Source organism: Pleurodeles waltl, chromosome 3_1 (assembly GCF_031143425.1).
Source record: "Pleurodeles waltl isolate 20211129_DDA chromosome 3_1, aPleWal1.hap1.20221129, whole genome shotgun sequence".
NCBI lineage: Eukaryota > Metazoa > Chordata > Amphibia > Caudata > Salamandridae > Pleurodeles > Pleurodeles waltl.
This window is the reverse complement of record NC_090440.1, coordinates 1,961,072,325-1,961,099,774: the sequence shown is the minus strand read 5'-3', so window position 1 is coordinate 1,961,099,774 and position 27,450 is coordinate 1,961,072,325. Positions and strand designations below refer to the sequence as shown.

The window sequence follows — 27,450 nt, the reverse complement described above, 5'->3', positions numbered from 1 at the left end:
TTTGGTGTCAGTTTATTAATTAAAATATTCTTTTTTTCAGAATTGGCTTGGGAGTTTTCTTATGTTATATTTTCACTTTATTACTGGTTGAGTAATGTATAAATACTTTACATATTGCCTCTAAGTTGAGCCTGTCTGCTTTGTGCCAAGCTACCAGAGGATTAAGCACAGGCTTATTTATTGGCATGTGTGTTTCACCCTGAAAAGGACTGATTATTTCTTGTAGTGGGTTTTCACCCTCTTCAGGAAATAACCCAATTTCATACACTAATCCAAAGCGAAAGGTGAGTGAGAACCTCCCAGTGCATGATTACATAAATTAAGAGTCTCTAACTCTTCAGAAAGAGGATGGTAAGACAATGACACAAAAGGTGATTGTAGGTCCTCACACTGAGTGGATACCTCACTCAGATGTTTTCTCAAGTGGCATTATATGTGTGTATCTTATGGTACTTGTATATCAGTAACCTAGCTGGGTAGCAAAGGAGCGCTGAACAGCAGGTGAGAGACCATGTACATTTAGCAAGGTGTATGTAATATTTCTGTTTAGTAGTGGCAGTACTCTTTTAGGAGATGTGTCTTCGATTTATTTGTGAATTGCAGGATGGTTGAAGCAGTCCTGATGGTGACAGGATGTTAGTATAGATGAATGCAAAGAAGAAGAAAGCTTTCCTTTACTCTTTACCTCTTGTATTCCTTTGACTTTAGTTGGCAATGGCTGCAGGTGTTTCAGTTTCAACCTGAGATGGTTCGTTCCTTGGCCAGGTATGCTTTGAGTGTCCATACTTGTTTCATTCTTTCCACTGAGGAGGCATGCCTCTTCATTTCCAATGTTTTTAAAGGGTAACACATTGGTGTTGTGGTCTGAGACTGACACAGGACTTGACAGCCTTAAAGAGAACTATGCTTCTATTAGTTGCTTTGTTGATCTTGCTGAAGGTGGCTTCAGTTGTGGGTGTAAGTAATCTTCAAGCAGCGCGCACTGCTCTGAGTTGGGTAAGGCGTTCTAGTATATTCTTCAGTCTAATTTTTTTGTATCCAGTCTACGTATGGTGCACTTCAAGAGTCCATGCCTCTGGCACGTTAGGTTTAGAAGATGTTTTAAGTGGAATAATGAGATCTAGATAGCTGTTCAAACTTGTGTTGTGGACATCAAAGTGAATGTTGACATTTGAGGCTGGTTTGAAGGTGTTAAACAGGTTGATTAATGCTTTGGAAGGCATCAATGTGTGGTACAATGAATGAGTAGATTAATAGAGCAGAGGGGTGTATAGAGGGTTTCTTTATTGCCTTTGTGCTGGAATCATCGAGCAGATTGAAACTTTGAGTAATCTAGGCTGGATCAAGACTGAGCTGATGAGATCTGAGATTTCATCAATATAGTTCTCTTTGGATGCAAGGTTCTGTAGATCAAATTGAAGGGGGTTGTCTGATATGCTGAAAGAAAGAAGTGGCAGGTGATGAGCTTGAATGATCTGGGTGTTTCATAGTTGATAAGGGTGAAGGGCATATAGGAATTCTGGTTGACCGCAAGTCCCACTCCTGTCTTATGTGTGCGATCTATGTGTTAGACATAGAGGAAGTATGTTTGTGAGCCATGTTTCTGTGATGAAGATCGAATCAAGGTTGTGCTGTGGGATGTTAGCAGACAGATATGTGACTAACTGCTAAGCCTGTGTTGATACATTGGAAGTAGGTAGTGTAGGAGGCTGGCCTGGCTTGTAGTGGGTACCAAAGGTACTTACACCTTGTGCCAGGTCCAGTTATCCCTTATTAGTAGAATAGAGGTGTTTCTAGCAGCTTAGGCTGATAGAAGGTAGCTATGGCAAAGCAGCTTAGGCTGAACTAGGAGACATGCAAAGTTCCTACTATACCACTTATCTCATATGCACAATATCATAAGAAAACACAATACACAGAGTTACTAAAAATAAAGGTACTTTATTTTTATGACAATATGCCACAAGTATCTCAGTGAGTACCCTCAGTAAGAAGGTAAGTAATATACACAAGTTATATGTACACAAACCAAAAATTAGGTAAGTAAGAGTCAGAATAGTAATGCAAACAGTGTAGAATTACAATCGGTTGCAATAGGCAAGCATAGGTATAGGGGCAACACAAACCATATACTCCAAAAGTGGAATGCGAATCACGATTGGACCCCAGACCTATGGGAGCTTGTAGAGGGTCGCTGGGACTGTAAGAAAACAGTCAGGGTGTACAAGATACCCCACCCCAAGACCCTGAAAAGTAGGCACAAAGTGCACCTACTACCCCAAAAGAGCACAATAGTCATGATAGGGGGATTCTGCAAGAACAACAAACACCAGCAGTGCACTGACAATGGATTTCCGGACCTTAAGACCTGCAAGGCAAGGGGACCAAGTCCAATAGTCGCGACAGTGTCCGGGGGGGGGGGAGCAAGGAGCCCAGGAAACCCCGGATGAAGGTGCAAGGAAGCTGCCTCTGGATGGAAGATGCTTGGATTTATGCAAGAACGAAGAGGAATAGGAACTTCTCCTTTGGAAGAAAGATGTCCCACGTCGCAATAAAGGTTGCAGAAGTGTTCCCACGCAGAAATACCGCAAACAAGCCTTGCTAGCTGCAAGGGTCGCGGTAGAGGTTTTTGGGTGCTGCTGAGGACCACGAAGGACCAGGATGTCGCCTTTTGGAGGAGGAGACAGAAAGGGCGTTCAGCAACTCAGAGAGCCCTCACAGAAGCAGACATCACCCGCAGAAGTACCCCAACAGGCACTTAGAAGAATAGTGAACCGGAGTCCACACGAAGATACAAAAGAGGGTCCCACGACGTCGGAGGCCAACTCAGAGGGTTGTGCACTGCAGGACGGAGTGCTGGGGACCCAGGCTAGGCTGTGCACGAAGGAAATCCTGGAAGAGTGAACAGGAGCCGGAGCAGCTGCAAATCACGCGGTACACAGCTTTGCAGTCTAGAGGGGGGAGGCAAGTACTTACCTCCACCAAACTTGAACTGAAGAGTCACTGGACTGTGGGAGTCACTTGGACAGAGTTGCTGTGTTCCAGGGACCACGCTCGTCAGGATGAGAGGGGACTCAGAGGACCAGTGATGCAGTCTTTTGGTGCCTGCGTTGCCAGGGGGAAGATTCCGTCGACCCACAGGAGATTTCTTCGGAGCTTCTGGTGCAGGGTGAAGGCAGGCTACCCCCAGAGCATGCACCACCAGGAAACAGTCTAGAAAGCCAGCAGGATTAGGCACTACAATGTTGCTGGTAGTCATCTTGCTACTTTGTTGCGGTTTTGCAGGCGTCCTGGAGCAGTCAGCGGTCAATCCTTGGTAGAAGTCGAAGAGGGAGATGCTGACGATCTCTGGTGAGCTCTTGCATTCGTTATCTGAAGAATTCCCCAAAGCAGAGACCCTAAATAGCCAGAAAAGGAGGTTTGGCTACCAAGTTAGGAGGATTGGCTATCAAGAGAGGTAAGAGCCTATCAGAAGGAGCCTCTGACGTCACCTGCTGGCCCTGGTGACTCAGAGCAGTCCAGTGTGCCCCCAACAACTCTGTTTCCAAGATGGCAGAGGTCTGGGACACACTGGAGGAGCTTTGGGCACATCCCTTGGGAGGTACTGGTCAGGGGAGTGGTCACTCCCCTTTCCTTTGTCCAGTTTCACGCCAGAGCAGGGCTGGGGGATCCCTGAACCGGTGTAGACTGGCTTATGCAGAGATGGGCACCATCTGTGCCCATCAAAGCATTTCCAGAGGCTGGGGGAGACTACTCCTCCCAAGCCCTTCACACCTATTTCCAAAGGGAGAGAGGGTTAACACCCTCTCTCAGAGGAAATCCTTTGTTCTGCCTTCCTGGGCCAGGGCTGTCTGGACCCCAGGAGGGCTGAAACCTGTCTGAGGGATTGGCAACAGCAATGCAGTGGAGACCCCGGAAAGGCAGTTTGGCAGTACCCAGGTTCTGTGCTAGAGACCGGGGGGGGGTCATAGAAGTGTCCCCCCAACACCAGAATGGTATTGGGGTGACAATTCCATGATCTTAGACATGTTACATGGCCATGTTTGGACTTACCATTGTGACGCTATACATAGGTAGTGACCTATGTATAGTGCACACGTGTAATGGTGTCCTCGCACTCACGAAGTCTGGGGAATTTGCCCTGAACGATGTGGGGGCACCTTGGCTAGTGCCAGGGTGCCCACACACTAAGTAACTTTGCACCCAACCTTCACCAGGTGAAGGTTAGACATATAGGTTACTTATAAGTTACTTATGTGCAGTGGTAAATGGCTGTGAAATAACGTGGACGTTATTTCACGCAGGCTGCAATGGCACGCCTGTGTAAGAATTGTCAGAGCTCCCAATGGGTGGCAAAAGAAATGCTGCAGCCCATAGGGATTTCCTGGAACCCCAAAACCCTGGGTACCTCAGTACCATATACAAGGGAATTATATGGGTGTACCAGTATGCCAGTGTGAATTGGTAAATTTAGTCACTAGCCTGTAGTGACAAATTTGGAAAGCAGAGAGAGCATAAACACTGAGGTTCTGGTTAGCAGAGCCTCAGTGATACAGTTAGGCACCACACAGGGAACACATACAGGGCACATACTATGAGCAATGGGGCCCTGCCTGGCAGGGTCCCAGTGACACAAGGACTAAAACAACATACATACAGTGAAATATGGGGGTAACATGCCAGGCAAGATGGTACTTTCCTACAGGTAGCAAAGCAGTGTTCGTTAATGTTGTGTCTGACGTTGTGTTTAGTTTGTAGGTTTGCTGTCTGTGGTGTGGAGATAATTGTAGAATATGAGGTGTAGCTATGTGTGATGATGGCCTACCTGAAGGACAAGTGTTCCTCCCTTGGCCATTCCCGACCTGAACTAGGCCAAACAGGTAACAAACTTGTCTTCAGCTGCTGTTAGCTGAGGATGCTTGGAGAGTGGGATGCCTTGGTGATGGGATGCCTAGACAGTCAGAAGAAATATGAGACAGGGACCCGAGAGTTGTGTCACAGACTGACAGATTGTGGCAGCTGAAATTCCAGTAAGGGGCACATGACTGTTTCTATATACTCCTAGTAGAGAAACAGTCTACCAATTCCTTATGATGATGTCCATTCAGTTCCCTGTACCTGGGGCCTTTCAGCTTGTGAACTGTGTCTGTGCTGTCTATTACACGCTTTGCCTCTATGAGCCAGGTGAATTGTGTCCTCTCCAGAGAGACAATGATTTCCATTGGGCTGCCTAGTGTACATAGTTGCCAGCATGCAGTCTTCCCCCTGCATCCTATCCTGAAGCACTTCCTTTAGGGCTCGGAGGAATCCACATTAAGATCATGTGCTTCACTAGTATGCAGAAGAAATGATCAAATGTCCTTCCTGGTCCATCCAGAGAGCTTCCCCCTAATCTATATATCTCCACTGTATCCTTCTAATGCATATTCCAGAAGTATTTGGCGGCCTATCCATTTGTTCTAGACTGAGTGATGTCTGGAAATTAGACATCCCCACTCAGGAAGTGTACACGTTCTCTTTAGCAGTGCACGTTCCTTTAACCATTTGGTCCAAACGTAATTGCTTATATTATGGAAAGACCTACAAAGGTGTGCCCTACACTGAAACGGCCCATTTAAAGATGTTCAACCATGGACATATTTTGAATGCACTTGTTTTGTATCAGTACTACCAGGAACTAAATAACAAAAGACCATCCAGAGCCACGTCCTTGAGTTTGTTGTAGCACCCGTATAAAGAGAATTTTAACAGCTCGTGTTGCCATATCTTATTCCACACCCACATGGCTGACTCGGAATCTAGCACATCGCAGGAGCCCTGCTGGTGTGTCTTGGAGGGAAGACTGGAGCTGTCTGCCCCCGAGTGAGAGGACCTGCTTGACCTTGAGAGCGAGAGTGAAGGCCAACTCTTCTGGATGTAAGTGAAGATGACTAAAAAAAACAGGCCTGTCTTTGAGCTATGATAGTCTTCTGCTGTCTGTCCATGACTGACCCAGATGGCATCTGCTTCACATGAAGATTGAAGATGCATTTGGACCATTGGAGACCTGGAAATATTGATGAGCATGTTCTGTCCCTTGACAGTCTTGATTTGCTTGAACCTTAACGGCCCTGTATTCAGCCAGAGAAGAATGAGTATGTATTTACCTTGATTAAAGTGTGGTGTGTCCCTTTGGCTTAGGCTGGTCGCCTTAGTTTCGTAAGTATTTGGATCATCTATTTAAGTCATCTGGTATTAGAGATATTATGGTACAGATGAAATGGGCTTCTATCCGTTAACTACCAGTTTCTCCATTTGAGAACCAGTGGATCGATCGTGTGCCCCTAGTTCTGTGGGTACCCCTGCCAAAGAGACACATAGGGCCCAGTTCGGAAAAGGGACTTACGACTTGTAAAGTTACAAGTGTCGAGTTTCCTTACTTGTGGCGGAATCCCCGCACTTGAGTGCAGAATCTCGGCAGTGCAGTGCTCAGCGCCCAGAGTGCAGAGATTCACCATGAGTGGAGACTCCGCACGCGTAACTTATAGCCTTAAGTCCCTTTGTGAATCAGGCCCTCAGTCTGCGAGGAGCCATCTAATATATGCTAGCGCCCAAAAGTTGGTACTCCTTCGAGGCTTACCTCGTATGCTAACTTGATGTTAAGTTTATATTATTTTGGTTATAGCACCTGTAAGTGTCGTTGGATTTAAATCTCTAGAAATTGCTAGAGCTGTCTGCTTTTTGTTGTTTAGTGTCACCGCCCTCTTCTACCTCCTTGTAAATAAAATGAGGATCTTTTCTTTTTAAGAGATGTACACCGTTCTGGACATAGAGTTCATTGTGGATGGATTTACTGTGCCATAATGATTGTGACTTCAAACCCTACTCCTATTTCCTTGGGTAAAGCAGCCATAGCTGCCCTTGGAAGCTTAAATATACATCTGAAACAATTTGGCTCGCCAAGTGAAGCTGAGTAATACCGGAAGTCTTGAAATGCCAGGGGTAAATATCAGAACTCTTAACCGTCTTTTAGTCCCCCGTATACTGTCAGGTAATCATTGACTGTCTGTCGCAGGAACCAGAGAGAAGGCCTCACACCGATAGATGTACCCCTACACTATAGCACAGATTATCCGAGATATAGAGTGCGACCCTCGCAGACCGTGGCCCCACACAAGGTGGATTCTCCGATTGTACAGCAGAAGCAGCGAGGCCTTCCTACAGTACAACCTCACACAGGGGACCAACCCCCAAATCTAGAGCAGGGAAACCATGCGATTCTCGCAAAGCAAAGTGAGAGACCCCGTAGCCTTTGATCCACACAGTCTCTCCTACTTGAATGTTAAACGTGATTCTTGGATGGTTATTTCCCAGTACATTGACAGACTTGAATTATTTGTTGTGCCCAACGTGCATAAACTATAGTTGCCATACAGGTAGGCTTTAGAGCTACCTTTTGAGGGAACATTTTAAAAGTGATAGTGGTAAACTGTTGTTGAATTCTGTTGCTTTTACAAACCAAGGTCTCTTTCCTTTACGTAGTGACCCAGTGGAGCCATGCAACCCGAACAGCAGTGCTACCCAGAACCAGGCCTCAAGACAGAAGGCAGGCAAGGTACTGTACCTATTCCACATCATTCATAATAGCGCCTTGTAGAGGCGTGGAGAAGCTCTCTGGCTTCAATGCACAGAAGAATCCAGCAAAACCGCTGCACTGCAGGATTATATCTGTAATCTTAGGCTTTGCTTTGTCGAGTAAAATGTGCGACTCCTTCTTGTAACTTGCTTCAAGCAAAGGGATCTTGCCCTGGTGGTAGAGAGCTGCCTTGATCTCTCTTTCAGCTCTTTCGAACAGGGAGAAGTGGAGGTCGGAGGGACGTGGTGGAGGGGGATCAGGGTGCACATTTTGTTTCCCTGCCGCAAAAGAAAGTAGTGAAGTTTTCTGTGATCTATAAATATTTATTGATTTGTAGGGAAATAAAGGGCGAGAAGAGTGGCCCGTGTGAAGGACATTTTTTATGTAGTTGTTTATTTATTTGTCTATATAAAGCACATTTATTCAAAGTCATGCAGAAGTAATAAAGTATGCAGAGTATCAGGAAAGCAGGAAATATCAATAAGATGAGCACAACATTAAGAAAAAATACAGGGTTTGTGGAGTTGTTAGAACGAAGGGCCAGCAGTGGTTTCGAGATTATCACTGGCATGTTGAGGGCACTACTGGAGCTCGGGTATTAGCAGGGCCACTGGAATCATGCAATAGTTCGACCGCAGCTTTTGTTGCATAATTATAGATTTGCCGCATTTGCCACATAATCCAGCACCTGCTGTACAATCAGCAGATTTTAACAAGAAAATAATTGTTTCTAACTCAAACAGTTCAAAAGTTACTAAAAACGCAGCAACATGTGTTGCTGTGCAGCAGAAGGCCCTTTGCAAAGATTAGCCGCCTTTCAGTTGCTTATTTCTATATTTGGGTGTTAAACTGGTGCTGCTGAGGTGCCACCAACTTCCAGACAGTGTGAACGAGTGTAAAAATGACAAAATAATGAAGAATCTCTTTCACAAAATGTGCCGCATTACACTGGATAATTTGCCTTTTCTTGCCACATAATTTGACTCTACCCTGCTGCATAATTCCTGTGGCATTGCATATAGAGCATTGCTCGGCTGAAGATGTGTCTCTGAAAGCCTCCAACAGCCTTGCACAGAATTAGTGGAGTTAAGGGACGCCTCCGCCTTCTTGACCCTGGTACCTCACTGCAATAGGCAGCAGGAAACGTCCTCATCTTTAAAGGTTGCATAGGATCTGCTCACGTCGAAAGATGAGTTGCTGCACCAGTCTTTCTCCGCTTTTGCTGTAAATGTACAGCACCACATTTCCCCTGGTGCTAGGTTTCTTCCGTCTAAAAAGCTTTTATGAAAAAAATCTCAATAAAATATTTGAAAGGTCTTAACTGTGTTGGCCCTGCTTCAGGATTCTAGAGGTAGGCAACTAGTACGCAGATGTGGCAGAAAAAAACCCACTGGCATGGATGGTCTGTCTGATTTTGAGACCCATTGCTAGGTTTGTGTTTTTTTTCCTCTTTTGTCAAGGTGAGACTTGCTTCCAGGTTAAAATCTCTATGGCAGTAAGTCCCACTTTGCCTCCACAGAAGTGGGTTCTGTATGTATATCTCAAAATTAGGGGCACAGTTCCAGTACCCGCATTTTGAAGGATTTATAGTTTACGTGACAGTTTTGCACAGAGGTAGCATCACCGGGAGTAATGGTCCACTACCAACCTAAATTGGACATCCGGTGTTGCTCTAGAGCCATCTTTCTTATGGCAGAACTGGTGGCAGCTCCACCATGCGGAAGGTCAACTTCTGCAATTGGCATGAGCCAGGAAAGGATGGCGGATGGGTCGCACTCTGATTTTAGTTAGTGTTGTTGTTTGTGCTGGCCACCAAATTACAGTTTGTGAGTGTTATGTACGAAACCACTCACTTTGCACAGACACCAGCTAACTTTCGTTTATGGGAGATGTCCCTTATTTTTTTGTGGACGTGTCAATTTCTCCTCCTCAAAAATGATCACGCCTGTATACACATCAACTGGAGGAAAACAAATCTTTCTCTTAATAATTTGCAATGTTGAACGTTACGGTCCTGTGCACAGAACAATTTTACCAGATTCATAAGTTGTCTGTGGTTGCTGGGTATTATCCTTTACTGCAGAGTGATAGCCCCAACAGGTCCTCCATAAACTTCACGGGAATGATCTCTTGAACCACGTTTCCGTTCTCAACAGCCTCCTATTTGCTGGTAAAGGGCCCATATATGTTCCCTTCTTGCTCCTTCCTTCATGAGGCTCCGAATCCAGAGGCAGCAATAGCAGTGCCAGGGCTATCAAAGGACAAGCCAGGGGTAGTGAGCAGCAACTATCACTGGACTTCCCTATTTGGCATCCTTGCCTTAGCACATCCCGTGAAGTGCCTATCACAAAGCTTCTCTTCTGCTGTAAGCAGACACGGGAATCCACAGCCTCATCTGCCATACTCCTCAATCTAGAGTATTACTTATTGATGGTCCATGAACAGTGTATTCTGACACGCTTGCAGATATCTTTTTATTGTATCCACACATAGCACCTCCATAATCATTCAGAGCAGAGACGTTTTAAGGCATGGGCAAAGTGGGCAATTGCCCAGGACCACCACCTTCTAAGAGGCCTCTGTAAAAGTAAACTTTTTCTCAGTCTCACTCCTATTTCTCTATCTTAATCTTTATTGCAGAATTCTATATTGTTTGGCATCACAGGGCTTGAATTAAGCAACCCTATAGGCCCATGTGGAGGTTCTAGCAAACCGCTTCCACAGAAACAAACTGTGAAACAAGCTGTGGAGCACTGACTGGGGATAAGGGATCAGACATAATGCACTATATACTAGCCCTCTTCCACCAGATCCTAGACCTGATAGCGGAAACAAGTATACAGTTGGACAGGGTCCCCAGGGTGGGTGGCTTGGGTACTAGAAAAGGGCACCCACCAGACATCCATGCATGTGTCTACGACTTTCTACTCAAAGAAACTATTCTGAGCAAAACAAGAGATGCCCACCCGGGATTACATTTACTACTCCCCTACACATGAAAGCTATGCTCGCTTTAACTACTTCCTGGGAACACCCACTATACAGTCTAAGATCAAGGAGATTGATAATAAACTCAGGGCTCTGTCCCTGATCACACCCCTCTGGCCCTCACCCTGTGGGTCAAGCTCCCGAAGGGGGTGAACGGCCCATGGAAATTATGAGATAGCTTGCTTCACTGGCCTGACACTGTCCGCAAACTCGCACATACCATTCCCCATTTATTGGCGGCCAATGTTACCGAGGACACCTTCATAACCACCTCATGGGAGATGCTGAAGGCAGTGGAGAGAGGAGAGCTCCTCTGCAGACAAAAACAAGCTGTGTAAAGGCAAGAGAGGTGAACTAGAGGGGGAGGGGTGAAAATTGAAGGCCATCCACAAATGAACAGGGGCCCCATGGATTTGGTGGCAGTTAGAGTGCGTGCGGACTCAGCTACACAGCCTCGCTCTGGATAGGGCTGCTGCAACTTCAAGACAACTTTTGTATATGTGGTAGGCTCCTTGCCCTCAAACTTCAAGCCAAACATCAGGCCGATATGGTCGGTGCTCTCCTGACCCCTGACGGTTTTGAGGTCACAGATTACACTCGTATAGCGTCAGCCTTCAGGGACTTGTACACATCTCTTTATGAGGGACAGGACCAACAAGATGCAGAATCCCATGCATGCCTCCAAGGCGCATGCCTTCCCTGATCTCACAGCAGGCCAACTCCCTCGACAAACCCCTCTGAATTGAGGAAGTCATCTCAGCAGTCGCATGACTAAAGCTCCTTAAGTTTCCCGTTCCTGACGTCTTCTCCACCCTATTTTATAAAACCTTCTGCTAGGCACTCACCCTAATACTCACCAGACCCTTTAACTCATTTGCAGACACCCATATCCTCCCTTGCTCTGTGCTGGAGGCCTCGATCTTGGTGATACCCAAACCTGGGATAGACAAATGCCACTGTGGTTTTTACCTCTCTGTCTCACTCATAAATGTGGATGTCAAGCTCTTCACCGGCATCCTGGCAGCACACCTCAGCCCTCTCATGCCAACGTTGATAGACCCTGACCAGTCCGGTTTTATACCCCACCAACAGTGAGGAGACAGCACTGAGAGAATCCTATACCTCCCTGACAAAGTCCGACAATCACAGTTGAAGGTAATGCTCTTGTCAATCAATGCGAAAAAGCATCCAACAGAGTGCACTGGCCATAGCTGGACCTGACCCCAGGCCACTTTGGATTTAGAAGTAGATTCTGCTGCTGGATTCTGAGCAGTTACTGTGATCCTAGAGCGGTGGTATGGGTTACCGGAATGCTCTTGGCCCCCATCTCCATACACATAGGGACGTGACACAGGTGTCTGCTTTCTCCCATGTTGTTTGCCTTATATATGGAACCCATGGAGGAAAGAATCCGGGACAGCCCGTGTGTCACCAGAGTGCAAGGAGGGATGGGCACAAAATAAGCTTATATGTTCTAGTGGTGCTCAACGACAACCTGCATTCACTATTGGGCTTGCTAGAAGAGCTGAAGCAATTTTAGAAGGGTTCATGCTTTAGCATCAATCTGCAAAGTCACAGGCCCTTAATTCTTCTGTCACATAAAGCCCCTTTCTCCCCAGTTGGACACCTGTTACCCTCTAACGTGTGCTGACTCTTCAATCTTGTACCTCAGAGTACAGATTGCTCCCACAGTCATCAACACTGCAACAATCAGCTATCACATCTTACTCTGCCACGTCAAGATAGGCATTACCCAGTGGAGGCATTACTACCTGCCCTGGCACGGGAGAATAGCGGCTCTAAAAATGATTTTTTCTCACGGCCCCATTCCTTCCACTGACATCCCATAGGCATGCTCACATTGCTTCAGGCTGAGCTCAACTGCTTTGTCTGAGAAGGGAAGCACCCACACATGAACTGCAATCAGACCCACAGCGGAGGGTTTTTGGGGGTTCCGAGCCTCACTCACTACTATCCAGCAGCACAGCTCCACTTCCTGGGAGAGTGGAACCGCCAGGAAACTGAAAAGCAATGGTGCTTTATGGACTGGGCAATAGTGGGAGAACACCTCTGGAAAATACCCAGGTTGCCTCGGAAAGAGCTTGGGGCCTGTTCTCTTCACTGGTCACCAGGGCCACTCTCACGGTCTGGTAGAGTGGCCGCATTAAAAGAGCTGAAGTCCAACCCCTTTGCGCTGGCGCCCCCACTGGGTGGCCCAGACTTATCCCCGAGCCGCCATCTACAGTCTTTTCTGAATGACAGCGTTCAGGCTGCAGATCCATGGGGCACTTCTTCGATGCCAATGGGCCCATCCCATTTGAGCAACTGAACACTGACTATGGACAGACCGCCTCTATTATCTACAGATCTGGCATTGGGTAACCCATCTCGGCATCCGGCAAGGAGCACAGAGGCAGATCACCCCATGTGAAAAATGGCTTCTAAGGACGGAGATAAGTGTAACATCCCTGACTTCAGGGGTGTTCTGACACAACTCCATAAGGAGGAGAAAACACTGGGCCAGAGGCAGTGGAAACCAGGACTGAGGGGACCCTTTGCACATAAAGAGCATGGGGAGATATGCGTTAGGGTATACCACACAGCATGCGACGCATCAAACTTCCAAAAAAGCCACCAAGAACGCAACATAAAGGTACCGTACCCCTGCTAGTTACATAGGGGAAACCGCACCCATAGTGCAAACTGTTGGCGAGGCTGTGGAGTGATAGGTACCCCTTTGCACTTATTTTGAAACGCAGCTCCCACGCTTCACAGGCTACATTATCCTGGGGCTCCCCAATCCCCCGACCTTTCCCCTGAAATTCAGACAGAGTCGGCACATAAGTTTAGCCCTGGGCGCAATGCTCCACGGAATGCTCTTCCACTGGGGCACAGCAAAAATCCCCACTCACACAACTTGGCTGCACAGAAAATGGCTTATCCTGGCTACGGAAAATCTGACCCTGGTGGCGAACCATAACCTAGTGGCCTACTAGGATTGTTTGGCCATATGCATCCCGTTACTCTCCACGGACTTTAACAAACTGACATGCCCCAAGTATTTACGACTGCTGAGCTTGACTTCGGGGGAGACCACATTCACACAGTGGTTAGTGGCCATTAGGCCCGGGCAGGAGTCTTACGAAGGGTTAGACCTACCCACAAACTAATGGAGAGTAAGTATTAGGGTGGGGGTGGATGGGGAAGGAGAGTAGTCGGGAAATCATTGTTTCTTTCAGAAGCTTGCCTTGGCATGGCCAGTCCCACCTTTGGAACGAGACCCTTGACTGTAGACAATTTTGTCCTCAACTCTGGGAAAACAATAAAACAGATTTGAACCGCAAACTTACTTCATAATGTGATCTTTGGTCCATGTTGCTCGGGACTGCTTAAGTGTCATCATATCCATGCAAGACCTTCTCAATTGTTTCAGTGACCTGCTGTCACTGTCATGAATACTCAGGACCAAAGACCTCCAACAGACTTTATAAGATCTTTTTTTCTCCCCAAATCCACAGCCTTGCGATCGGATTAATCAAATGTATTGTACATCCTGAAGATATCAGCCTTACAGTTCTGGAGACAGGATTTAGGGTAAATACAATGACATTTCAATTCGGTTTCTTTTGTTTCTTACAGTCACTATTAGATTAAACAATAATGCCCTGAAAAATTCTAAAGAGGCTCAGCTATTGTGTGCATTTTGCTAGTATTACACTTCTGTCACAGATGCACTGGACCTCACTAGCTATCGCAACAATATTTTCAGCCACAGATGATTGCAACACTGTCTACACAGACCTACTGACCGAAATCATCGTGGTAATTCAAAGGGCGGAGACCCATGCCGCCTGGATCATCTTTGGGTATAAGCGGTTTTATCGCATGAGTTCTTCCCCGATTAACAATTTCATATAATTTATAGACAAAGTAGCCACCTACCATGGATTTCTTCTAATAGGTACCAGGCAAGAAATCCACATCTAAACATAGTCCATGTTATTACATGGCAAAGTGAAACGCTTTCAAGGCTTGGCGCCAGGTTTGTGAGCTTGTGCTTTCCAACTGGGATAGAAGTCCACAATGATGTAGCCTCTACAGCAAATGCTCAGCCACCCATTGTGGATCTGGAGTATCACCGGGCCCTTGCCCAGTGATCACATGAGGCATGTAACATTGAAAGCGAGCCACCAGTAATGAGAAACCCCCTCGCATTCATATGTACAACGTGAAGGACCTTGAATGTGATTGATTGGTACAGGTGCATGAACACAGACGTTGTGTAGGCCAGCATGCTGGTGCAAGTCAGAACAAGAATATGTCAAAATACAAGGCTATCGACAGCAGAATATCACCTTACAGTCAGTGCTTAATTTGTAAATAAAAACGTGCGGGTGCCCAGAGCTCTCCTCTGAAACACGCGACTGCTGCACTTAATTGTGCGAACACGGAATACTGAGGCAGCGTAATCCCGAAGCCATCTCGGGCCTCTTCAATCCATATAAAGCCACTCCCGCCCCTTCAGCTCACTCTTGGCAGATTCCTGTTTTCTCCCTTTGTAACGCATTTTCGTTTTCTCTTCCTCCATCTTTCCCATATGTATATTTTGCCTTCATTAAATGCTTGAGCTAGAAAAATAAGTGCTGTGCCCTGCCCCGGAAACCACCGGCTCAAATTAAGCATTGGATTAAATTAAACGCAGCAAACAAAAATAAACTGTCAACGTAGAACAATAGAAAATCTATTTCTAAGGTGAACCCCGAAATTCCAGTGTCTCTCTTATCTAGTGGCCAGCCACCAAATGCTCTGCATTTAATGCAGTGAGCATAACAGAATGACTGTGTGATGGTAAGAACATTTAATGCCTTGTACACAGCCAACTCTCATCCAGTATTGCTTGACCATTACCATACTAATGGGCGAGACAGTTATCCCAAATAATTAATTACCAGGACATAATTGTAGTAAAACAATACAGTTTATTCTTTAGTAAAACTTTAAAAAATATATAGAAATGTTCACCTTGTTCACGCACTTTTTCCAACAAGATATTTGTGCAATGGTGCAGCGCTAAAGTAATTACCAGGGGACATATTTACTTTACACTGATTTCATGATGCGGGAATAGGCCTGAACAGTGGCGTAGCGTGGGGGGTGCAGGGGGGGCCGGCCGCACCGGGCGCAACATCTTGGAAGAGACTAAGGGGCATATTTATACTCTGGTTGCGCCGAATTTGTGTCGTTTTTTTCGACGCAAATTCGACGCAAAACTAACGCCATATTTATACTTTGGCGCTAGACGCGTCTAGCGCCAAAGTTCCCGGAATGTGCGTCATTTTTTAGCGTGAACCCCTTCCTTGCGTTAATGATATGCAAGGGAGGCGTTCCCGTCTTAAAAAATGACTCCCAGGCCTTTACGTGGTATTTATACTCCCGGGCAAAAATGACGCCCGGGAGTGGGCGTGGCCAAAAACGGCGCATTTGCGCCGCTTTTTAACGCCTGGGTCAGGGATGGCGTTAAGGGACAAGTGGGCTCAAAATGAGCCCAGAGTGCCCTCCCCTGCCCCCAGGGACCCCCCCTGCCACCCTTGCCCACCCCAGGAGGACACCCAAGGACGGAGGGACCCATCCCATGGACATTAAGGTAAGTTCAGGTAAGTATTTTTTTTATTTTTTTTGTGGCATAGGGGGGCCTGATTTGTGCCCCCCTACATGCCACTATGCCCAATGACCATGCCCAGGGGACATAAGTCCCCTGGGCATGGCCATTGGGCAAGGGGGCATGACTCCTATCTTTACAATGATAGGAGTCATGTTGATGGGGGATGGGCGTCGAAAATAAATGGCGCAAGTCGGGTTACGATGATTTTTTCGACGCAACCTGACTTGCCCCATTTTAAGACGCCCATGCGCCATTTTCCCCCTACGCCGGCGCTGCCTGGTGTACGTGGTTTTTCTCGCGCACACCAGGCAGCGCCGGTCTGCTTGCGCCGGCTAACGCCATTCAATAAATACGGCGCCCGCATGGCGCTTCAGAATGGCGTTAGCCGGCGCTAATTTTTTTGACGCAAAACTGCGTTAGCGCAGTTTTGCGTCAAAAAGTATAAATACGGCCCTAAATCCACAGGTTAGGGGGCGCAAATTACTTGCCTTGCCCCGGGTTAGGGGGCGCAAATTACTTGCCTTGCCCCGGGTGCTGACAACCCACGCTACGCCACTGGGCCTGAATTCAAGGTGGTCTCAAGTCTCAAAGGTGATCAGCCGATTCGCTTGTGATGGGGCCAAGAGCAAGTAAATAAAGGTAAAAGAATACCGACAGCAAAGCAATATCGAATCGTTCTATTAGGCTAATGCATTGTGAATGGGTGCAAACTGTAGTGAGAGTTCATAAAAATTTCAAAAAGCTTAGAGTGGCTTACAATGGAGCAGTTATTTAGGGTATCGCAAGAATGGGTGTGCAACTTAATGCTTATGACTTTGTTGGGCATTAGTGTGCAAACCCATGTACTCGCCTTGCCAAAACAATGTCTTGACTGGGGAATCAGTCCTAATTCAAGGTGAGTCAGAACTCAGATGGTTAGAGGTAGATGCATCCACTTTCTGGAGCTTCTCCCCACCTATCACTGACATGAAAGGAACTTCTGGAAGTTCCCCAAAAGTCTAACAACCTATCTGTTCAAGGTTGCCTATGTCCTGCTGGCTTTGTAATGTCCTACAGCTAATGGCTGTCTCTCCCAAAGACAGTATCAACGTGTATTGAAACTCACACAAAGAGATTGGTGATATAATGACCCACTGCCTGGGACATGAGCTTCCATGACCAACTTGTTGCACGGCTATGATTCATGGTGAAAATACTTAAGATCTCTTGTTTCTAATTTACGTTTTCATTCACTTTAAAAATATATATATATATTTCTGTAATTTTTCTAGGGAAGAACGAGACATGCTTCGACGGCAATACATGGAAAAAATCAAAGAAGCAGAAAATCAAAGACTTATCAGAGAGGAAGAGCAAAAACGGTACATAGAGCGAGCGGTGATGTGAAGGGGTTATTGTTGACAGCCTTTATTGCCACACAGTGCAGAAGGTCTGGTTTTGTAATGCATGATAAGCTCTTATTTACAGTTACCATTCAGTTTTAATGTGTGCGGCCATCCTGTCATAAAAGTCCTTCTTTGTGGCTGACCATGCAGAAGGATGACAAAGTCCACAGGAAACAAAAGTTGGCAGTTTCCCTGTACACATGTCCGTGGACATCCGTCCTGTAACCTAAAAACCAGGAGCTGCCATGGGGTAAAATGTTTGGTAGATTGTGTAATAACACGAATGCTGCTTTGTAGACTAAATAAAAGATTAATAGGAATGGACAAAACTGAAACTACGTTGGTGAACATGTCACATGTTAAGCATTCCACTTGCTCTCAAAAAGGTTCAAATAAAGGTTGTGACATTAGGTGCCACAATAGCTATAAAGGGGAAAGGTTATGAATCTAGAACCCTGCAGCGTCCTACTAGTGATCCCATTAGAAACTGACCATTATTTGACAAACATGTAAATTCAGGTAACACATCGGTTTGAACAGTTGACATCTCTGCAGGTTGTTCGGCTCTGCCTTTGCCCGTTCCTCAAGACACCAATGTCTTATTTTCTGGTAATCTTCGTTATGCTGAGTTCTACCCTACTTCATCCTAGTCCTTATCAATGAGGAGTTAGTAAGCAGTGTGAATAAGAGTGTAAGAAATTGGGTTATTAGAGAGGTGGAAGCCCCACTAAGTGATAAAAAACAAGAAAAATAAATGCTATCTTTGTCAGGGTGGACCGCAAAAAGTCACTAAATAAACGTGTGCTTAACCCTCTGGTAGGATGGCACAAAAGCTGTTAGGCTTAACGTAGAGCTAATGTACAAAGTATTTATACACTAATCAAACAGTAATAACGTGAAAACACAATACAAGAAAACTCCCAAGCCAATTCTGAAATATAGAGAATATTTGAATTAATAAATCGACACAAAAATGGTAGAACTCTAATTAGTAGAACCAGGGGTATGAGTTGCTCAAGTTTTAGAAAAGAATGCCACCCAAAAGGACCCAAGTGCCAACTGCAGGTATCTGGCCATGCTGGACTTGGACACAGTTACAAGTTCAAGCTCACTGCGATGGAGCGTGGCCCGGTACAGGACTAATTTCAGGACACTGGAAGTTGCACCTTCTGTCCTTGATATGTGGTCAGCAAGACATTGCTTTGTGGAGCTCTGCTGTGCTTGGCATCGGATTCAGTGAAACTTTTATCTGCTCTGCGAGGCTTTGTGGGTCTTCACATTGCTTGGTGTCAATCTGATGAAACCTTGAGTAGGAGCTGCATGGATCTGTGGGGCTCGGCATCACTCTGGATTGGATCAGGTGTAGCTCTCAGATGGGATCTGCGTGTCATGGCTTTGCAGGGCCCTGCCTCAATTTTTGCCAAATCCAGTAAAACCCTTAGTTAAGCTGTGAGAAGGGTACGAAGGGTCCAGCCAAGGGTCCAGGACCTTGAGGATGGTGTTGGGGGGTCAGGACTCACTCATGCAAATGCCAGCAGTTGGGACCAGGTCAGGTCCAAATGGTGCTGGTCAGCTGGAAAGCAGGAAGGACCTCTGGAACCTTATGCTTGTCATAGCCCCATGATGAAGAGCCATACTCCTTGAATTCGGGCACTACTTTGAAGGCTCTGCACCAAGCAATCTGGTCTCCAGGCTCAATACTTAGTCCACGTTCACACCTCTGCTACCAGGTGGAATCCAGCAGACCCTGTAGGCACTTAGGAGGGCACCGCTTTCCAAATGACACAGATATAAGGTGTAGGTCTCTCGCAGGAGGTCTTTGATGTCACTGAGACCTCCACCAGAGAACAGGGAGCAAGCCAACAAACCCTTGGAACGCGCACACTTCAGAGTGCCACACAGCGGCAGGTAGTCTGTCAGGGCCAGCCACAAGGCAGGAAGGGTGTGCGGTCCCTTCTAAAGGCACTAAATACTCCTGTACACAACAGTAAATGTTTTTCTTGGGAATCCAAGGTAGATCTAGAACCATGTCGGAGTTTCTTGAAACCCACGTAAGATAAATTACATAAAAATAATTTATATGGAACTTATTTACACAGTGGTTACCCTGCAAGCCTGGCATGGAACCTGCCATCCCAGTCCTTCAGTGGACATGCGTGTTCTATAATGACATGCACTAAAGTATTCTAATAACATCAACATATACCTGTAATATGTACATAGCACATAAGAACCGCTACTCAAAAATTAAAGTGAAAACTTCTGTGCAGTGCACTGCTTCCTGTATCACCTCGTGTTCTATAAATAGGCCACTCACTCTATCAGCTCATGAGGAGAATGACGATAACGGTCCAAAGCAAGCATTTCCAGCAAGTAGAAGAATCCAGTGTTCAAGATATTTAAAAACGAAGTACTTTCTTCGGCCCATAAGAATTATGAAGTGAAAAGTTACCCATCCTGAAAATGCTATGAAGCAGCCATGGTTTTGCAGCCAGAGCCGCAGATTACTGTTTCAGAACGCAACCTGCAAACTGGGCCAGACTTCTGTGGTACAGAAGCAAACAAAGACTGTCTGACCACAAAACACTGGCTTCATTTTAAATGGCAAGTTAGAATTGCAAAAGCGAAACAGCAACATAAATATTCACAGGGAGGAGAGGCCATTGGGCTTGGAGTCATGGCTCCTCCAGCTATGTTCTACACTTGTTTTTTTCCCAGACACAAGGGGCCACATTCACTAAGAAAACCTACAGTCTTAAGTTTACTCTTACATTAGGGGGGAGATTTCCGACTCTTATTTCGGAATTCTCGAAGAATTCCAGAAGTAATCCTGGGAGCCTGCAACAGGCACAACTTTTCAGAAGTACTTGCAATCGTAAGCAGCTACACATACACAACTGCTCATGGAAAACAATTTCATATGAGAAAAAATGATTACTGAGACATTTACCTTTTCTAACTTTTTTCCTCATTTTCCACTGGGAAAATGTTTTTCCCAGTGGAGAAGCCACATCTCCTACGACTCCACAAATTTTGGGGATGTTTCCCCTCATTACATTACTGAGAAATGATTTACTCCTATCTGTAACAACAGTGCGTCTCTAACCTTTTCCAGGCTGAGAATGTTTGTGAGTAGTTACCAATTTATACATTTGTCAGTGTTCACAAACTCTCTATGGCCTCCCCAACGTGGAATGCACACTCCACACCCACGAGAGCAGATTTACTCCAACCTAATGTTACATAATACAGGTGTTACATTATGTGTGTGTAAATTGAGTTAAATGCTCAAATTCATATTCCACCTTTGTAAATCAGGCCATTTACACAAGTAAGTTGAACCTATACATGCAAATGACTGTGAATCGGACAATGAGTGCTATGGGGCACATAAGCCCAACTTCCCTAGAAATTATTTGGCAAGTAAATCTCATGTTGCCCAATTAGGTGCTGTGAAAAGGTTTGCATTCAAAATATGCCTGCAGACCTGGATGTGGACATTGATCCAGGCAAGGGTGGCCACTGTCCACGTCACTGTTGTGGCACTGGATACCGCAGTGGTGGTGCCTTGTGTTATATCTGATGCTTGGTCCCTTTTCCGGTTTTGACACAGTTTGGTTGTGTGGCACAGCCGTAAATGAGATATCACACTGACCTTTTCCAGCTGGCAAGCAGCTCTGCGTGAATTGTAATATTGAATACAATATTCTGAGACATGGTGAGACACATTCTGCTCCATCGTTTTTAGCTTGTCTGTTCCATTACAGGCTGGGACAAACCATGTGAGAATTCATTTGGCCCAGCCATGCAATGGACATTCTGTTGGAACAGCTGGGCCAGGGAACGGTGCAATTTTTAGCTCCTCGGACAAAACACACAGGTTTTTCAGGTAATTTGGCAATAATTTTACCTAACTACTAGGTGACTCCATAAGGCACCTTTCTTACACCACAGGGCTTGGTTAGACCATATACCCTCTAAAGGGGAACTTGTGCATCCCCAAATGCAACAAATATAAAGCATACACCATTAGTGTACTTCTGGTGTGTAGTACTAGAACACACAATGAGAATAAGCTAAGACAGTCATGTCCATTTCAGGCAGTGAATCAGCTCTGACCTCTCTTAAAGCACATGACAGGAATATTTGCGTGTATTGAAGATGCTGTGAACCGCTCCTCTGAAACAGATCAATGTTGTGGTGATGCTGAGACCAGATTAATCCAAGTCTGTGAAGCATAAATAGATGTTGTGCCAGCCACAAGTTCTCAGAGCCTCACAAGTCATTAGTAGGAATCATGTATTACTTTAGAGAAAATATTAACTCCTGTTTTGGAAACCTAGGCTGCATCATGTATCCGTAGTGCAGTTGTAAGGTTGAATTCCTCTTCATAACCCTGTCACACAACTAATGCAATAACAATAATAATAAAATTGTAATGATCATTTATGTAGCCCACAGTTCTGTGACTGGCATATTCTGCAGAGGCAGATCCTTTGCGGAGGTCATCTGGTCACTTTTTAGTTGCTGACTCTTGTGGTCATGTGTTAAACTGATACTAATAAGGAGAAATCTTTGCTCAGACCATATTTAATGTGTGTTAAATGACAAAACAGCAAAATAATGTTGCCACTGAATGTGCACCATTAAGCAGCATAATTTGTACTTGCTAGCCGCATAATTCAGGCACCTCTGCCACATACTTTTGCCTGCCATTTACTGTATGATTCCAGTGGCCCTGATAATGGGTGATCTGAGGAGAAGACACAGATGCACAGCAGATGAGGCAGGCAAATACATATGTTGAAGCATTTATTACCATGTAAATCAGTACAGAAGGAAGGTGATCAGTCATGTATGTGGCATTATCCTACCACCAGCGTGATTTTATCACCTTATTTCCTGATTAGCTTCTCCTGTTTCCAGCTGACATACAGAATCCTGAGGAACCACATGGCATCACACACAAAACCATGACAAGACATGACTCCAGGACAAGGAAAGGACCAAGAGACAGACACAAGATAAAACATATATATTATCTTCCCACTGTTTGATTTGCACACTTTTGCCTTCTGTTTGGTGTCATCTGTGGCTGTGGCACCCCTTCCTCTGGGTTCTGAAAGTTCTCACTAACTGGGATCGTGGTGGTCTGGGCTCAGTGTGTTAGTTCAGTGACGGTCTGTCTCTTCCATGCAATGATGGTGTCATATATCATTCAAAAGCTCAGGTGGTATCACCCTGGAAGATGAAAGGCCAAGCTAGCCCATTTGGGAATCAAACATTTAACCCATGCTGTCAACAGATCTTTGCTGAGGACACATTAGGCCTGTGGGCTACCTTAGGCCATATTCAGGCTACCTTTACTTAAATGCCGGGACCTCAAATTTCAAATATTTGTAATGTGAACAAAATATGTGATGCAATTATGTAAAAAACCAACTTGATGACCAATTTTTCAATTATCTAGGGTCTTTCCACCGTGGCCATGTGTGAGCCTTATTATAATAACCTATCAATGTTGTGTCAGCAACACATCTGGACTCATCATAGCGTCTATTTGTAGTCTTTGTTGTCTTATACAAAAAAGACTTAAGTCACAACAATACATAAGTACAAGCAGTGGCTGGTCCTGGTAGTCACAATTTGTGAAACAATAGTTCTCCTGTTTAAAACATCTCCTGCCCAAGGAGTTTTTACTGTTACTGTCCAGGATTGACTTTGAGATGTAGTCTTTGGGTTGTGTACCCATATAAACAAACACATGTATATTCCTATAGACATGGGGAGGCTTGCTGAAGCACTGAGAGGAACACCAGTAGAAGCAGGAGTGAGAAAAGGGCCACTTGATGGGGTCAGAAAGATATTTTCTTGACATTGATTTTCCATGTACTTGGTAACCACTGCAATCAGAAATAATGCATAGAGTTTACAAAAATGATGCAGGGGAACTCAGTGGAGTGGTTACATGAAGCCTGGGGTTTGAAGAAAGGAGAGCAGGTTAAACATTACTGGACTGTGACAGACGATGTGTGGATCATTCTACGCAGTAGTCCAGAGGATAATGGGAAAGCGCTTTGTGCCTATGACAGCAACTGGGAGGGGTATTCGAGGTGGGGCCTCTTCAAACAGGAAGCAGTGCTAGTGGAGCACTGTTTTACACTGGATTCCAGAAGTGGCATCTGCAAGGTCGCGGTAGCTGTGAGGGGACTGTCAAAGCCATGACACCAGTGAATTCTGAGAGGAGAAAGTGATGAAGTGTTCTCCACTTTTGTGCCCTGTGATATGCTGCTCCTCTCACTGTGGCAATCTTGTGTTAGCTTCTTTGCGCTACAGGGTTAGCAAAACAGCTGCCTCTGCTAACTGAACTCTATTTGAAGAGGCCCAATTTACATCCAAAGTCTAGATGTTTTTTTTGCTATCAAGCTTGAGGCCGTGAATTGCTTGTGTCTGGAGTCACAACTCCTCTTTCACCATTTTGAAGACAACAACTTTCGCCATCTTTTTGCCTAGATCTAACCTATGTGCTTGGTTGGTGACTCTCTGGAGGTTATCAAGAACACATCCAGTCGTTAGTGTTAAGCTCTACACAAGTCAGTTGGCCAATGCAGAAGTCTTGACAGAAAGAGAATGTCAGAGATTACAATCCTGACATAGGTTTTTCACCTCTTCATCGCTACAAGATTGATGCAAATGAATTATAGCAATTGTGTTAAGAATGGCACCTGCTTTGCAGCGCCATGAAATGGCAGAACCTGTATTACCAAGTGCTATGTAAAAAAACAAGTTATTCCCAGCTGCCCCAACACGCACCAGACAAAGAACCCTAGGGGAGAGGATGTGGTGTAAGGGCCAGAGCTTCTGACTTTGGAGCTGTGGAACACAGTTTGAGTCTCGGCGCCGGCTCAACAGCCTGTGATTCTGGGCAAATCACTTAGGGCATGATTACAACCTTGGTGGAGGGGATTACTCCATCCTAAAAGTGACACATATACCGTCCGCTGTTTTACAAGCTCCATAGAATATAATGGAACTTGTAGTAAAGCAGACGGGATATCCGCCAAGTCTGGGATGGAGTAATCCCCTCCGCCACGGTCGTAATCAGGCCCTTAATCTCCCATTGCTACCAAAAATGAATGTGTTTTTGTGTAATGTAACCAGTGGTCATGTAAAGCGCTGTAATACCTTTGTATCGGGTTTGCGCTATATAAAACTGCAAAACAAGAAATAAATAAAGCACTCCAACACTATTTTTTCGAGTTGCGCTACATAAAACTGTGAGAAAAAAAATTGAAAGACCCCGGAGATATCGCAAAGAAACAGCAAGATGCCTGAAACCAAGGAAGAGGACGAAATAACATACCGCCATGAGCACGAAGCAGCAAGGCAAAAGAAAAAAATAGTGTGCCACACTAAGGTACATGCCCAATCATGCAATAATTCATGTAACAGGGTCAGTCTTCAAGGCGGTAACAAAACAGCCTCAAGGTGGGACAAAAGTAAAGCATTTATCAACGACATAAAGGGATTTTTTAAAGAACATGTGGAGAAGAGCAGTGTTTGCTCGCTGCTGAGCTCGACCTAAAAAATGTTTTAGCAATGGCAATAAGTCACAAATGTGAGGCGTATTGTTTTAAGGCATGGGCCACAGCCTTTCAGAACCCCCCCACCACTCCATAGAGCCGCTTCTGTTCTGCAGAGAATCTTGCCCTGATGACCTTGAATAATTTGTAAATAGATTGTTTTAAATGCCATTTTCCTTTCATTTATGTTTTAATTTGGGTGATACCTAAGAGTCTGTTACAGACATTCTGTAGAGAAATGTTGTGTTTATGTTTCATACAACATCCATAAAATGGTTTCTTTTAAATCAAAACAGGAACTCACATATGAGAAAAGTGAGGGTGTCAAAGAGATTATTTGCAGTGACATTAGTAAGCTGCTTCTTTGTTACAATATTGAAAACCTACATCACTGTCCCTGAATATTAGATGTAAACACATTTAGAATTTGGCCCAGTGTGCTTGTGCATTGCCAGTGACATGACCAAAGAAGGCATGAAAGAGCTAACAGTGGGACAAAAATTCAAAGCTGTTCCAAACAGTGGCCCCCAAAATACACCTGGCCCAGGGCCCCCAAAATCCTTAAGATGTCCCTGGAAGTACTGGCTTTGAGAATGCATATTCGTTCTTACGTCTCTTCGTCTCCACTCTGGTAATGTCCTTGCTCCTTGTTTGGCGCTGTGTGCCAAAGGTGTTTAGCTTTTTGGCTATGGAAGTAGAGCTGTTGTTTGTGGTGATGATGCGGGCCTCAAGGGGAAGTCAGTGCTGTACCTAGAGTGCTGTGGCTATCTGAGCTATACTCAAAACTTACACTCTCAGTGACATCACAAGCGGCATGCGCAGCTTCCCTCCTACTGATGTCACGTGTAGTGTGCGGTGCTTCCCCTCTAGAAGACGTCATAAGCGGTATGCTCAGCATCCCCGCTCAATGACATCACTAGAGGAATGTGCATCTTCCTCTCTAAATGACGTCAGAAGCGGTAGGTGCTGCTTCGTCTGTCGATGACATCACAAACTGTATACGCAGCATCCCCTCTCCATGAAAACTGCTATGCACAAACCCCCCTCTCGACGACGAACCCAATAAACCGTGACGTTATATTGAATGAGAGTCACATTTAAAACCGTTTTGCGTGGTATATAAACGAATCTAGTTTCTTCGTCTACTTTTGCATATTTCTGAAAAACGAAGCGAAAAAGTGGAACAGGAATTTCGGGGGTTTCAAAAGCTTTGGATTTGTACGTGTGTTTTTGTGAGTTTTCTAGTCCGTGGCCGTCCCTCGCACGCGACTCAACGAGCAGGTGTGCAGGTCACTTAGTAATGAACACTGAGATTCGCCAGCAGCTGCTGGACAGGCGGTGGGCACTGAACAGAACTCATTTGTTGGCGCACATTTGTTGCATGCACCTGTCTGTCTTGTACGCGCTATCCACAGACACATGGTAGACACATGCTTGCTGCACGTCGTGCCACATGCAGCAGGCCTCTGACAACGCCGTTTCATCGTGAATGACCTATGCCCTTCCCTCTACTTAGTTTGTGAAAGATCAGAGCAACACGCCCAGAAAGCTCAGTGGGGAGACATTTTGGAACAAGAGACCCTGTTAAAATTGCACTTTTGCTATGTAAAACAATATAGCATAATGTGCAGGATGGAGACTTTATAAAGTCATGTCAAACGATGTGTTGTGACTTTTATGTTACATTAAACTACGAGCATTTTTGTAGTTTGCTAAAAAAAAAAAAGTGATCTGTTACCTCAGGGCGCCCAGTCTGAGGTTCCACCCACCGAGGGTTCTGCTGGTTACTCGGCCTCTTTCCCTGCTCCCCGGATACACGGACAGAATGATGAAGTAGGTAAAGGCCCCGGGAAAGGACAGCTATGCTGCGATGGGGTCAAGGAGCGTTCCCTCGGACCGAACTGAAAACTGCCCATTCTTTTATTACTGAGGAAACGTTTTGTACAACTTCTATGTAACACCTTCCAATAGAGTAACAACAATTGACATTGACTGTGGAACACAAACGACTTTGGCATTTAAGAAAAAAGATGGCTGCTTTAGATGTTTAGGAGGAATACAGAACTCCTCCTTGTATAAAAGGTAAAACACAGAAGCATGCGGTATGAAAAGGGACGTTAAGATATTTAGGGCACAATTACGCATTTGCTGGTAACTGTGTGGAGTGAAAAAATGGCTGAGAGTTGCTTTAATGGACATTTTTTCCACTCCACCTCA

The 27,450-nt window shown here is 45.3% G+C and overlaps 1 protein-coding gene across 1 annotated transcript in view; it reads left to right on the top strand.

Annotated features, from left to right (window-relative positions):
- Positions 1-27,450, top strand: part of LOC138285854 (uncharacterized) — a 492,092-nt gene that overhangs the window by 382,898 nt on the left and 81,744 nt on the right. Inside the window, exons 11-12 of the mRNA XM_069226328.1 lie at positions 7,522-7,594; positions 17,537-17,626. Of these exons, the coding sequence (XP_069082429.1) occupies positions 7,522-7,594; positions 17,537-17,626 (163 nt within the window). The remainder of the gene's footprint in view (positions 1-7,521; positions 7,595-17,536; positions 17,627-27,450) is intronic.